This window comes from Brachypodium distachyon, chromosome 4, assembly GCF_000005505.3.
Source record: "Brachypodium distachyon strain Bd21 chromosome 4, Brachypodium_distachyon_v3.0, whole genome shotgun sequence".
Classification (NCBI taxonomy): domain Eukaryota; kingdom Viridiplantae; phylum Streptophyta; class Magnoliopsida; order Poales; family Poaceae; genus Brachypodium; species Brachypodium distachyon.
The window spans coordinates 28058122-28073644 of record NC_016134.3 but is presented as its reverse complement, the minus strand read 5'-3'; the positions used below and the strand labels follow the sequence as shown (position 1 = coordinate 28073644).

The 15523-nt window shown below is 45.5% G+C and overlaps 1 protein-coding gene across 1 annotated transcript; it reads right to left on the bottom strand.

Annotated features, from left to right (window-relative positions):
* Positions 1-5654: 5654 nt before the first annotated feature.
* On the bottom strand, positions 5655-7916 carry LOC100824231 (amino acid permease 3). Its single transcript, XM_003577699.4, has 2 exons — positions 6700-7916; positions 5655-6574 (listed from the first exon to the last, which is right to left on the bottom strand). The coding sequence occupies exons 1-2, from the start codon at positions 7546-7548 to the stop codon at positions 5921-5923; spliced, it is 1503 nt and encodes a 500-aa protein (XP_003577747.1). The 5' UTR covers positions 7549-7916; the 3' UTR covers positions 5655-5920.
* Between the last annotated feature and the right edge of the window lie 7607 nt (positions 7917-15523).

Below are 15523 nucleotides of genomic sequence, written 5' to 3'. Positions count from 1 at the left end.
AGGGCTGAGAGGGGGACAGCCTCGATCGAGTGAATCTGATTCGCTCTAGGAGTAATAAAATTCTGGGCGTCATTTGAACAAGCACGTACATGTTCCTCCCAGAATTTCTATCCGATCCTTGTGCGCCCAGCCATGCATGCATGAAGGCTGCTTACAAAAAATACAAATTTAGAGACCATTTTTGTAGACTGGTCTCATTACAATCATTTTTTTTTCAGTCACAAACCGATTGCCGAAAACCAAATTCATACGGAGTATATCACAGTTGCATGCAGACGAAACAGTGTAATTAATGCAAAGAAGAAGAAAAAGATCATATTTTAGTTGCAAAGGATCGTAATTATCCTTATCGATAACAACAACAAAAGTTGGGTACGGCGCCAAATAGCGGGTGAAGATATTCCGGGCGGCATGAAGAGGAGAAAATAACCAGGAAGACCAGTACTGATGAGCTTAAAGTCTTTAATTAGCTAGCCTTGATCGTTGAAGCACTGCACGTGTGCTAGGATAGGGTTATCTCACCATATGAGTCTTTTTCTTGACCGAACGATCAATTAATGATGACTGCAGATATTTAATATTCCTTCCGTCCAACAAAATATGTTTCAAGTTTGTCAAAATTTGGATGTATTTAGACATGACTTAGTGTATAAATGCATTCAAATTTAATCAAAGTTGAGACAACCTTTGTAAGACGGATGAAATATTAGTTTATATCAATATATTAAATTGGAGTTGGTAACGATGGTACAACCGCCGCTGTACGTCTTCATCCTTTCCGCGCGATAGCTCCACCTTGCGCAGTTGCGCTCCCGCATGGAAAAAACCCGTGGCCTGACCCTCTCGCACGCGGCCCGACCGGCCCAACACCTATCCCCTCTCCCCCTCGCATGCCGCCCCTGTCTCGGCCGATCGATCCATCCTTCCCGATGCCTCGCCCCCTCGCCCCGATTTCATGCCGCCAGGGGCCTCTCTTCTAACGCCGCCTCCGTCGCCATGGCCTTCCTCTGGCTCGAGTTCTCCCCGCCGTTCCAGGTGCTCGCCATCCTCGCGTCCAGGCAGGCCCACTCCATTGCCTTCGGGTTCTGCTTCTAGGCCGGCACGGGCCTCCCGGCCGCCATGGGCGCTGCCTAGGTCGTATTCGCCTGCTAGGTTGCGTTGTGGGCTGCAACCTGTTGTGCCACGCCAGCGTTGTGTGGATGCAATTCGGGGAAGCCGTCGCCGGCGGATACAGTGGCATCGGGCGTGGCCCGCGTGGGTGTTAGCCCCTTCCCCTGCCTTGCTCCCCTCCGGGGTCTCCTCTCCCCTCCGCGGGAACCAGGCGTGAAGGCGTGTCCTAATGGCGCCGCAATTGCCGCAGACACGGCCGAATCCTTCGCCGCCCCGTCGAGTTGTCGCCGTGCCGCACGAGGGACACTGCTGCCCTGTCTAATGCATCTGCTGACCTTGTGGACGGTACGTCGTACCTGCGGAAGGTGAACCTGGAGGCATACGCCGGGCTCCAGGACAAGTTCTTCTCCCACTTCACCATCAGTGAGTGCCTTCCCCGTTTCTGGTCGCTGCTAGCTCCTGTTGCTTCCTCGTTGTTCTGAGCTGACGAAGAGGGAGGGAAGTTTGCGGATGAAGCAGGATTCTGCTGACATTAGTTTCAGCATTTAAGGGTAGTATTAGGTTAGCTGTGTCAATATCTTTTCTAATCATGCAAGGTAGGAATTAAAATTTGTTTTAAGTTCTAAGTAGTAAATTAATACATCGTGTGCCTTTAGCCCTTTGCGGAACTTACGTCTGGACCTTGTATAGTTAGTTAGGTTCATCACATCCAAGCAGGGGTAAGCATATTTTCTGACGGTGAACTCTTACTTGTTATGCCAAGAAAGTAGCAGCATGAACAGTAGTAGCAGTTACGAGATCCAAGAGTGTCACTGTTTACAGACAACATGTATTAGCAGTAGACCTTTCTTTTTTTTGCTTTGTGAGTATGTGCTTATCAAATTGGAAAGTCAATCCAGTTTACCAAGTATCCTTATTGGTTGAGCACTTATTTGCAAGGAACGCTTGGAATAAATTAGGTGCTATGCCCACGGAAGAAGCTATGGAAGAGTACATTACAATTGTTGATGAGCTATTCCCTAACTGGGCTGCTGGTTCCAGCGCAGTAAGTTTCATAAGTCCTCATTAACCATACAGGCTACCATTTACATAGGAATCCCCATCCATTCGTTGGCTTATATTTCATAATCTGTCTGACATCGTTTCAGAAAAAGACCTAAGAAAAGAAGTTTTCATTCGTGTCTTTGAGTGTATCATTTTATTTTGTTACTCCGTTGCAACGCACAGGCATGCCCAGATTCCTTCCCGCCGTCGGCTTCCTTTGGGTCTCTTCCCTCCCTGCAGTCGCGTGCCGTTGCAACGCACGGGTATTTTTCTAGTATTAATTAATCTGGAGTAAAAAGAAAACTTTTCATGATTAGCTCCTGAACTAATTAATACACGAACTTTTCATGAGATTAGCACCTGAACTAATTAATACTTCCTCTGATAAATAAAAAGTATCGTTCATTTTGTATTAAGTCAATGCAAATTTTCTACTAAGTGAAAAACACTTTCTATGGACCGAAGGGAGTGCATTTTTTTCTTTCTGAATTTTTGAAACAGAGATAGCACCCACACTCAAAACAACATATATCCGCCTGCTAACTCCACCAAGCCATGTCTGCAGCGTGACAGATGAGCCCAAACACTCCTTAACCAGCCCAACAAAGAACTCTGACTCCTGAGCATAACAATGCAGCTAGACTCCTTTTCGAAAAGAAAAAAAGTCCAGTGCCCAAACATGCATGCATGGGTAAATGAAATCCATAACAAATCAAGCAAGAGCTCCATGTCTAAGACTCTAAGCAACGAAGACCATTTTACTACTATGTAAAGCCTCTCTCTGATTTTAAGGTGAGACTTTGCTCAAAACGTTTCCGGCCAAGCAGCTTCACGTGCACGTAAAAAAAAAGAGTGGTTGTGTGCATCGATTGATGCACGGAGCTTACGAAATTAACTCGGTATATATACGATGAAAGAAAAAGCTAGGCCCTGTCTTTCTTCTTCTCCCAACGTGCCATGTCTTGCCCTCTTCTATGATCCTTACCTAGCTTGTCTCTCACATGCATTGATTGGTTCCGCAATTGCACGCAGAACGTGAGACAAACAAGTGCCAGAAATTTTGTGTTCATCTACCCCGGACTTGTACGTGCCACGATTGCAAGTTTTGGATTCATGACTGGCTCCATGCCATTTGTGTTTGCCCCCACACATGGGTGCTGAGTTGCTGCCGGCCCCTAGCTCAGGAGAGCCCGGCCGGCCATGAATGCATGGCATATATGGCACAATCCAATAATGTGGGTTTTAGTCAAGTATCTCGGCCATGGCTCACCGGGAGTATATACTATTACAGAAGAAAAATGGCCTACTATAACATTATGAAAGTTCGCCGAGAAACAAAGGGCTTGAGAGAATGGAGTAACGTTTATGGAACTTACCACGAAAAGCGAACATAAATGCTGAAGGCTCTGAATGAATTTGATGGATCACACCATGTGGATGCTTCTAGAGGTAAACAAGAGACGATTGGTTTCAACCTGAGGTCGCATCCTTTTTCTTATGTCCCGAACAATTTTAGTAAGCTTGTTTATTATTCCCAAAACAAGATTGGTGAAATTGGAGAACAAAGTCGACATTTTGGTCGGTCCGGATATACCATCCTACTAGCAATTTACGGATGGATAAGTCCATTATAAATAGAATGGAATATATCCATATAGCAATAACGGCACGCAACTTTCAAAATGTTCCTTGAATAGCAAAACACAGTTCCGGATTAAACGGTATCCCGTCAGAGACACATATTATCCGTCAGAGACACATATTCGTGTGCATATATGCCTGATACTCCAATGCTGATCCGATGATATATACTCCTAAAATGCTGTGTGTAGATTGATCATATTGGCATAATTAAGTTCATTACACTTCCTCCGTTCTTGTTACTACTAATAAAGAATTTTTGCTAAGACCAAGGAGTAGCAGTGTGCGTGCAGAATTCTAATTGATCTCTTCATTATGAGCCCTGTGGCTCCGCTAGCTGGTTGACTGCATGTAAGGAAAAACTAGTATTAATTAATCATCTTGATGCACGCCTTTGCTCATTGGTTGCATGCATGCTGAGCAGTTAATGAGACGTTATGCGTCTTGTTTATAAGAATTTTTGAAGAAAAATTATGCGCCTGCCGATTATACTCCCTCCATCTCGAATTAATTCTTATACAAATTCATGTCAGTTAATTCGGGATGGAGGAAGTATAAACGGAGGGAGTATTTATTTTGGAAAATATACTTCAGACCATAAAGTACATAGTAATTTCTAGCATTTTTCCCAATGTTTACTGAAAAACAGTGCGTTTCACCTTAGTTGTCTTTTACTTCCTCCGATCCATATTAATTGTCGAAATATTACATGTATCTAGATGTTTTTTAGGCATAAATACATCCATATTTGAGTAAATTTGAAACAATTAATATGGATCGGAAGAACTACTTAGAGAACCCATTTCAAAATATCGGCACATGGAAGAAATCACGAGTGTAATTGTTGCAATATTTTCGATCCGTGAGGTACAATTAGATGTTTTGAAATTAGCATAAGCGTCTGAAAAAACAAACAAATCTAGCATGCATAAAAGAAAGACCAAAAAACATCAACTCCCAATCGTGCATCCAACTGATACATAGCAAACCATGATGCACAACAAGACGGCAGGCAGAAGATGCAACCAATTATACCAGCAGAGCTGCCATCTCCTGTGAGCCATTCTTTTTGCTGTGTCCCCAGCAAATCAGATCCCTGACCAAACCATGCTCCCATCAGATCACCTGCCAAATCAATCAAACAAAAGCAAACGGCAACGGTCCAGAATTCCAGATGACAACCATGGACTGCCCTGGGAACGGGTCGATATATGCACAGCACATGCCATTTCATCCAGACACTCCGGTGCCTGTCCTCTCATTTCCTTTTTTCACAACTTAAAAGAGAGCACAAAAATTGCTGAATGATTGGATGACTGAATGGTGCCTATCAGTTGCCCTGATCCACCAACAGTGGAGCTATTCGTCCTCTCTCCGCACCAAACCATGGAGGGCCCGTGGTGAAATGATGTTTTTTTTTGGAAAAGAAGATTTTATTCATTAAAAGCACAGTACATTTAATGGCTAGAATTGCATGCATTTTGGTGTCCTCTTCAGAACGACATGTACTCCGTTCGTTCCTTAAAAAGTAAGAAGTCCTAACTTTATTCTGAGTTAAACTTAACCAAGTTTGTAAAAAAAAAATCTATTACTCACTTGTTCTTGAATACTTGTCGTGGTTTTAGTGCAAATTTGCACTAAAACCACGACAAATATTTACGAACATTAGAATATATCAAATTTGTATACCATAAAATAAATATAATTGCAGATTAAATAAAATTAATTTTGAATTCTTTGATAGATTTTTTTATAAATTTGATCAAGCTTAGATAAGTTTGACTTTACCACAAAGATACAGATTCTTATATTCAGGAACGGAACTATTTATTTATCATGATGAGACAAAATACTAGAGCTAAGGATGCAACTGAATTTAGTGGAAGGGGCTCTTTCCCAAGGAAAAAACAAGTATATTTACAAGGTGCTCCATGACAAACGTCACACACTGACACATACAAGCTTTCCAAAGCTCGATCAGCAAAAAAAAAAAAAAAAGAGTTGTTTCCTTCTCTTTCTTCTCCATGCAGCAGCAAACGCCGTACGTACACATGGTGCTACTGTGCTACACAGGCTCACCGCCTACACTACCCTCATCAGTAGTGACCATCCCTTGATTAACTAGCTAGCCGCTGAAGGGGCGGTACCCGTCCTTGAGCTCCCCGGCGACGTCGGCGATGGACCCAGCGGCGGCGGCGACGGAGACGACGAGGCAGGCGGCGCTGAGCAACTGCAAGCAAACCCACCTAGCACTCCCTTTCCTGACCCCTCTCTGCACTATATACATCTCCACGGGGAAGTAGACCGTGAGCGGCCAGAACGCCACGGCGCCGAGCAGCCCCACCACGTCGCCGAAGAAGGGCAGCAGCATGGCCACCACGGTGGTCGCGCACACGAACGCCGTCCGCCATGCCAGCCTGAAGACGCTCACCTTGAACCTGAAGAGTCCTACCCCCAGGGAGATCTCGCCGGAGACGAAGGAGGAGGAGGAGTAGTTGGCGGCGGCCCAGGCCTCGACGAAGGCGAAGAGCGGCTGGCAGAAGACCTGGTAGGCGCCGACGAGGTGCACGGCGATGGCGGCGTTGGCGAGGTCGAGGAGCCAGAAGGGCTCGTAGAAGCCGAAGCCGGTCAGGAGGTTGTCCGGCGCGGCGTCGCCGAAGGCTGCGTACCCGGCGCACCCGCAGAGCGTGTAGAAGAGCGTCGTCGTCGCCACGCTGATCCCCGTCGCCTTCTTCATCTCCTTCGCCTCCGTCGACCCCGCCGGCGCCGCCACCGTGTCCTGTTAGAAGAAACAGAGCAGCTGTCGTCGTTCAGTAGAAGAAAACAGAGGAGATCCAAGAAAACAGAGGAAACAGAGCTTATTGGGGATGAAAGAAGCAGATAGGAGTTCGACAGAATGCGTGCCTGGATCTCGATGAGGATGATGGAGTAGGAGTAGGCGAAGGCGATGTTGCCGAAGGCCTGGAGGCTGCGCCAGACCTTCTGCGCCGAGGTCACGCCATCGCCGACGCGGATGCCGGTCAGGCTGCCCCGGATGCCGCCGTTCGCGACGGTCTGCGCGATGCCGAGGGCGAGACCAATGGTCGAATAGGTGAAGGACATGACGGCGGCGACGATGGAGAGCCACCAGATGCGGCCGAAGTCCGGGATCTGCGAGAACAGCACCTGCAGGGCCCCGAACGCCATCATGTAGGGGTTGCTGGAGCCCCTCCGGCACGCCTCGTCGCCGCCATGGCCCTGCTCCTTGACGCGGTGGAAGCAGTCGGCCTTCCCGATGGCCCGCATGCTGATGGAGGCGGCGATGGTGTACCCGATGGCGACGCCGACCAGGTTCGCGTACTGGATGGCGCCGCAGAGCTTCACCTTCCCGCCGGGGAGAGTCGACCGGACGGCGTCCATGTAGGTGTAGTTGCGCTTGCCGTTCCCGGAGGAGGCGCCATTGCCGGAGCGGTAGCACTCGGCGAGGAGCGTGGAGGTGTAGTAGACGACGCCGGCGAAGAGGAGCATGATGGCCGGGCCGGCGGCCCAGCCCAGCTGCGCGATGGCCCAGGCCAGGGACAGCACGCCGGAGCCGATGACGGCCGTGATGATATGCGCGCTCGCCGTCCACACCGTGCCCCTGCGCCGCGGCCGCCCGTCGTCGTCCACCAGCTGCTGCTGCTCCGACGAGCCCAACCCGGCCTCCTCCAGCTCCATCGATGACGATGCCGCCGCCGGCCCCTTGCCGTAGTAGCTCCCCTGCTTCTTCTCCATCGCCGGCCGCGCTAATTAAGCCAGGACAACAACCAGTGTACTGAAGCTAGTACAGTAGTAGGAGATTGTGAGCGATGGCTGTTCTTGGTGTAATGGGGAATGGGGGAAGGGATGGGAGAAGTGTTTATATAGAGGGAGAGAGCAGAGAAGCGTGTAGGGATGGGTCGAGGCCATGTGTGGTGTGGGACTGTGGATGCTGCCGTTGAGCTTTTTGCTGTGTGTTTCCGGAGGAGGAGGATGAAGCTAGGAAGGAGGACTGGTGGAGTCTTGTTTGGCTTTCTAACTTCCACTGCTAAATTGCCACCGGGCGTCCATCCATCACATGTTCTTTGCAGAAGCCCTTTTTTGGTTTTGGTGTGTGTTAGAGGAGGGAGGGAGGGGATTGATTGGAATTTTGTTAACGATGATGATGTGAAAGGATCAAGTGATATATATTATTCCTTTTGCAAAAAGGGAAAATGAATTTGTAAGACTTTTGACGGTGTTAATAGAGATAAGAGTCCCCAATGTATTTCGTTTCAAGCTATCGATATAGCTCTTGCCCTCCTCGCCTCCTCTTTCCTCTCCCTATGACCAACTGCTGCCACCAACCGCCTTCTCATGCATGGTCCTGCTGTGCACCGTCCATCGCCACCGTTGTCGCCGTCCAGATGTTACCCCTTAATTCAGTGATGGTCGTTCATTGTTGTGTTTGGTCAACCTGGTCACATGTCGGTCATCGTGTTGTCAAGCACGCCTCTCCACCCATCCCGTCCTGCTGTCCCTTGTCCTCCTCCTCCTGCTACTCCCGACTTCATCCGTGTCTCTACTAGCGACGAGGTAATTAAATTTAGTTTTCTCATTCACTATCTTTGGCACCTCTATAAGCATCAACATGATGTTATATTCGGTGCAGTGCGCCCATCAGATTCATTCAAATCCTTCTGCGTTTATCTTCCATTGTGCTTGCTAGGTTCTCCTAAATGCACCTCCATTCTCCATGTTGTTTGTTTCTCAATGAACTTTCATGACATTGTCGTACGTCATTTTTTCTCTGTAATGCATAAATGGGGTTTTCGAAACAATCTCCGTGAGCCATGGCCGAGCCGTATACACAATTATATATCCAATGGCTAAGACTTGGCCAAACTCCGCGATTCGGCGTATATATAAGATCCATTTAATGACCAAATACTTGACTTAAATCCACATTACTGGGTTGTGGCATATATGCCATGCATTCATGGCCGGCCGGGCTCCACTAAGCTAGGGCCAGCAGCAATTCAGCACCCATGTGTGGGAGCAAACACAAAAGGCATGGAGCCAGTTATGAATCCAAAACTTGCAATCGTTGCACATACATTTCCGGGGGAGATGAACAGAAAATTTCTGGCACTCGTTTGTCTCACGTTCTGCGTGCAATTGCAGACCCAATAACTGCATGTTAGAGACAAGCTAGGTAAGGGTCACAGAAGAGGGCAAGACATGGCACGTTGGGAGAAGAAAGAGAGGGCCTGGCTTTTCTTTCATCATATATATACCGAGCTGATTTCGTCGTCAGAGTAGAGATATCAGATATATATGTGGATCCATTCACTCAGTGGTGCATTTTTGTAGGATTCAGAAAGAGGTATGCTCCATGCACACGACCACTTTCTTTTTTTACGTGCACGTGAAGCTTCTTGGCCGGAAACGTTTTGAGCTAAGTCACCTTAAAAGCATGCGGAGAGACTTCAACCAACAACGCCAATGAAAGACTCAGGCCCCGCTTGGAAGCCTGGCAAAATCTTCCACCCTAAAACAGTTACACGCGCAAATATCGGAGCACTGATTAAACCCCTCGGAAAGAAAAACGGAGGTCAAGTGGTGTGTTTTGTTTTACGGTTGGGTCAGTCGAAACGATGGAAAGCTGCCTACCCAAATACGACGATCCAACCACAGTTTTTCATGGAGGATGGTTTTTTTTGTGGGCGGTAATTACACCCGGACTGGGCCTCAATAGTCAATACGGCCATCCAAGCGGGGCCTTATGCTATCTTCACCGGTGTTTGGCGCCGTATATATCCAGTTTTATTGTGGCTATTGATAAGGATAATTACGATCCTTTGCAATTAAATCTGACCACTTTTTCCTTCTTCTCATTATTGTTTCATCTGCATACATATTTAAAATGGAAAAACAGTACTCTATCCATTCCTTAAAGGAGTTAACATAATTTGTATTTATTTTCATTTTTTTGGCTTCCGCTCATGACCAATAACTATTCACGCTGATTAATATTAAACCAATATGAATGGTCCGATAAGTAAGAGTTGTCTTGATTCAAGCGCAAAAGTCTATATAAATTCTATTAAGAAATGGAGCGAGCTTTGTATTTGGTCTCCGCACATGGCTCATGCATGAATTTGGTCTCCAACGATTAGTTTGTGGTAGGTGACAAAAAGAAGATGACCGTGGTGAGCTTTGTATAAAAAGGATGGTCTCTAAATTTATTTTTGTGACTCTGACATATTAGCGACACTCACTTTGGTCTCATTTGCAATAAAATGGGGCTGGGGTGGGGGCTCTCCCCTATTTTTTTCTAAAAGTAAATAAATTAACTCCCTCCGTTTCATAATTGTTGTCTCAAATTTGTTCAAAAATGAATGTATCTATTTCTAAAAAGTGTCTAGATACATGTAAGATTTCGACAAGAATTATGAAACGGAGGTAGTATTTTTGTAAGCTGATAAGTTGTCTTCATGCATGGCCGTGCGCATCTGAGGATGCATATATAGGGCATTTTTCCTTTTGCCAAAAGAACAGAGCAAGCATATATCCTCCTGCGAGCAAGAAAAACAAAGCACCTAAAATCTGGACGAGGAATCAATAAAATTGTTTTTAGAAAAAATCTGGAACGAACACGTGCGCCATGCATGTTCAATTGACATCCAGAATTTTACTACAGTAGTACCGGCGAATCAGATTTACTAACCCCAAAGCTACCACTGGCGCTCTGCACGTGCGTGTTTGATTGACGGGCAGAATTTTACTGCACTGCGTATACGAACCGGGGGGAGTTAGATCTCTACTAGAAGCTGACACGTGGACTGCGAATCGAGCCGACAGGGGAGAATGCACTGCTCCCGATGCGTCCACATCGGCTTCTGTCTTCGCCGAATGATTGTTCGCCGGCGGTCGACGTGTGGACGTGTAAAGGCGGGCCGACGTTGAGACATCGCTGCAGGCCGGCTTTATCGATCTTTGGCGTTTTCCTTGGCTCACCTTCGTTCTTTTGTAGCTTCGGTGAAAGGATAAAGTGTCTTGGCTTAATTACATTTTGGGATAGAGGGATTATATATATCTCGTGGAGTCGTGGGAGAGGAAGACCCCACACATGTCTGAATTAGGCTCCTTGTGTTCTGGATAAGCCTTTCTACGGCACACGTACGGTCGGTCTCAGACTCTCAGGCGGCCAGCGTGGCAGCAAATGCTGGATAAAGCAGACATATCTGTGGCGTACGTGTAATTAATCATGAAGAGAAGGTGAATCTTGGTGCTACTGGTTAGAAGCAAAACACTAGAAAACGACCTGAGGAACACTCACGTTTTGTGGTGCGATATATATGCTCTCTCTTTTGGGTTATCTGATATGTTGTTGTGCTGTTACGGCGCCACATATGTTAGCTTAATTTTCAGGAGAGGGACACAAGGGCCATTTGGCGCAGTTTCAAATCCAGTATCAACACTACAGCTGAAAACAAGAATAAAATCAACAAATTCTGCTTAATTACATAGGGTTCATGAGTTCAATCCACATCCCGTTTTGACTTAAAATGGCATGATTTTTATTTTTCATTTATTTCGTCGGTCAAGCTGTGAGTGGAATTTTAAACCCAAATCTTCGGAAATGGTAGATACATAGTACAGTAGATGTTTTGTGCATGTGAACTACTCCCTCCGTTTTTCTTTATAAGCCGTATAAATTCTAGCGCTAATATTAACGCAAGCTACCAGAGCTACCGAACTGATCGATGGAAGGTGTTAGTATGTGCTCCCACATGGCAATTGGCCCTTGTTGACTTCCGCATGGCAACTGCCTGATTTTTTTTTAGAAGAGGCAACTGCCCGATGTGCATACATGCATGCAACCACAGGCTGCCTCCTTTTCTCCACGGGAGCACAACGCGTGCGTTTTTTGAGTTAGCAGCCAAACCGTTCCAGCGCGTGAGACGGGCAGAGGATTCGGCAAATCTCGCCAGCGCATGGATGGGGCAGTTGCGTGCTTTATATTCAGGAAAACGGATGAAAATTTTATACGCCCTATATTAAAAAAGGAGGGAGTATAATTTTCAGATTTGTTTTTCCGAGTCTTTTAGAGAGTAGTTTTGAATTCGAGTGCACTGGTACGGTTGCACCGTTGCGTCCTCCACCTTGGGATAAAGAAAGACATGTACAATACCTTTTTTTTGAGGTATATTAAAAAGAACTGTACATGTTACAAAAATGAAACAGAACTATCTAAAGTTCTGAATCTATGCGGCCATGGAAGAGTAATTCTTTCTCTCAGCTCTATGAATTACAAGATTGACGTTTACAATACATTATCTATCCAGTAAATCACGTTTCATATCGCCCCCCTTATCGGTCATTTCTCATTTATGCACAATGTTGATGAGTCGTCGTGTCCTGATCTAAACATAGTGACATCGCTCATGACTTTGTCAGCGATTCGCTCTAACTTTTTATCTAGATCAACCTACTCGCAATAATAGAAATAATAATCTCTCTAATTCGGAGCTTTTCATCGTGGAGACTATTTTTCCCCAAAACTTCAACAAAAAATGGCTCTAGTGTAAAACTTTAACCAAATCGATCTAACCTCTTTGCTCAACGACGTCATGGTGCCAGTTCCATAAGCTTTGATTCATCTTCAATTGCTGAGCAGAACATGTCAGTCTTTGAGATATTGATGGCATCTGTAAGTCTTTGCTGACCAGAACTAGGTTGTCAACCTGAATTGCTCTACATTTTGTTAGTTTGATTTATCTATCTACATAGCTCTACAGGCAGCAGGGACTCAGCAGTCTCAACCAACTGGACCTCTTCCTGAGAACCTTTTCATATCAAGCCAGAGAGTTTCACTACCAGCACCAAGAGCTACCATTGCAACACATGATGTAGGAGGAAAGAAGAAGGAGAAGGGGAAGGCTAAGGCCAAATAGATGATTCAAAGTAGAGGTGAAGCTACAGGGGTTTCATTTTGGACATATGGTTTCATTTTGGACAGATATAGTTTAAGCAGAAGGAGAAGGTTGGACCGACAGTTTCTTTTTGGACAGAACATAAGGAAGAATAGCTTTTGCTTTCGATGCCGTGAAATCTGGTGTGTATTGAACCTCAAGCATTAAGTATTGCTGTAGGAATCACACCAAAAACATCTCTATGGAATTTTTTTATGTATGAATCTTAAGTACTCTATGAATCTTATGCTGTCATGAGTGTCTTAATTATGAGCTATTTCCAGTGAAATGTCTGTGAACACAATATTCTTTTCAAATTACAATACATGAATCAACCATTCATTTGAAATTCATAACATTCCCATTCATAACATGAATTTTCATTCGTACATCATGCTGCTCATTTCACAACAACATCATACATCATCATCGCCACAAACACCACAAAAACAACCAGCATCATCCTACATAAACCAATGATCTCATCCATCTTTTGCACCAACTCTGTGAGCAAAATATCACTGGCGCTGTTCTTACTCTCAATAGCAGGCTGCCTCCCCAACTTCATCTTCCTCTCCTGCTTCGGTCAGACCACCAGAATCACCACCAAAAAAATACTACATTGCCCAAATTGACACCAAGCGATGCTAGATATTCCACGTAGTTGTCTTCCCAATCCTCCCAGTGAAAGAAATGGCAACCCTGAGGCCCTCTCTGCCCAAATCGAACAAACATTGAGAAAATCGGAAGATTTCATCAAATCGAACAAACTGACCAATTAGATATGCAATTACCGGATGATTGGGGCATTTGTAGAACACCTGGCCTGAATTTGGGAAGAACCAAATACTAGGCGTAGCACCGTTCTCGAATGACAGCAAGGGCACTTCACTAGGGGAAAAGTGCCTGCTGGTTGTGGCGGAAGAGCAGGGGGAGGTGACCCTTTCTTCTTCCCTCTCTCCGACGACGAGCCGACATGCGACCTGGATGTCATGGCGGCGGCGGGGGATGAGGACGGGAAGAGAAGGGGAACAAAGGAATAGAGATGAGGACAGAAGGCATTGTATCCTTCTTGAGTACTCATCCTTCTTTTCAAGGGGTTTTATGCAAAATTCCCTAACTGCCGTAAGAGGGAATTCTCCCGCCAAAGGCCCGGCGTGTTGACGTGTACAACGTCAACGCACCACGTCAGCTGGTCAAAGGCCTGAGAACTAGTTTAGGACCGCGTGTAAACAAATTTCATAAAATTAGGACCTAAACGTGCAGTTTCATAATTATGGGACTAACTTGACACTTCTTCAATAATAGTAGGACCTGCGGTGTATTTTACTCGGGTACAAGAGTCTCGCTAGAAATCTAGAGATGTACAACATACTCAGCACATTACCAATCGGTAATCACAACAGCAACCATGAGAGGTACAACCACAACAAAGCAGAGTTGACACAGCTTCTGTCCCCTTCGGTATTCTGTCAACTGTTCTGAAATCTCTGATCCAAACAACACCAAATTTGACAGACAAGTAGATCCACGAGTCCTCAACAATCCCTCCAAATTTCAGCTCAATTGGACACCTTTTGCGTACCCAAACTGTTCGTCTACCAAAACTACTTTGTTCTGAAACTGCAATCTTAAGCTGACGAAACCACTCTCAAATCTAATGCTCCTCTGACCCAACACTCAAACTAGCCAACCAGATCGAAGTACTCAAAGTAAAGAACAAGCTCACGAAGTTAGGAGCCAATCCAAGTACGTTTGAGCCTCCAATCACCGGCTTGAAGACAACCGGTCTGGAGTCACCAATCTGGACAGAAATCACCTCTTACTTCTTCTTCCTCTCTTCTCACAGGTTGTGTTCTTTTGTGTTGCTCTCTCTTGCTCACTCTTGCTCTCACAATGGCATCCACACATAGAACTTCTGTGGACTTAAGTAGCTAGGTTTTTTTTTTCTCTTTATACAACAAGGAGAGCAATCTCAGCCGTTGGATGCGACCGAGATCAACGGTTCACATGAGTTGGACTTCTTGGGCTTCATTGGGCTGCAGCTCACCACCTGCATGTGAAGGGATCAACCCATCAAAAACGTCACAAAAACAGAAAAAATAATGCAAGACAGAGCATTTCCAGAGAAGAAAGGGGGAACGTTTCCTTTCGGCATATTGGATTTGTGCTCATTACCTAGAGCAGAGAAAATAAGTGCTTGCTTAGCAAATGGTTGTTTAAACTTCTTTATGAAGAGGGGATGTGGCAGCAGCTGTCACAGAACAAATATTTACACTCTACCACATTGTCCCAGGCCAGTGTCAGGCCAACTGACTCTCATTTCTGGAAGGGGCTCATGAAAGTTAAGGATGAATTCTTTAATCGTGGTATGTTTGTCCTTGACAACGGGACCGGAATTCGTTTCTGGGAAGATACCTGGTTGGGCGTTTCGCTGCTTGCCTTTCAATACCCATCTCTTTATAGGATTGTGCAACAGAAGAACGTTTCTGTTGCCACAGTCTTTACGATGGTTCCTTTGAATATTAGTTTTAGGCAGAACTTAGCTGGAAATAGATGGGGGCAATGGTTGCACTTGGTTCAACGCCTTATGTTAGTTCATTTCACCGGGGACAATGACAAATTTATTTGGAGTCTTGTCCCCTCTGATATTTTTTCTGTAAAGTCTATGTACGCAGATTTTATGGAAGGGCATACGGTTTTTCATCAGAAATACTTATGGAAATTAAAAACACTGCTCAAGGTGAAGATATTCATGTGGTTTCTTGACCGTA

Coding starts and splice junctions, on each gene's coding strand:
- LOC100824231 (XM_003577699.4), bottom strand. CDS start 7,548: ATGGAGAAGAAGCAGGGGAGCTACTACGGCAAGGGGCCGGCGGCGGCA. Junction 6,575..6,699: donor TCATCCTCATCGAGATCCAG/GCACGCATTCTG, acceptor TTCTTCTAACAG/GACACGGTGGCGGCGCCGGC.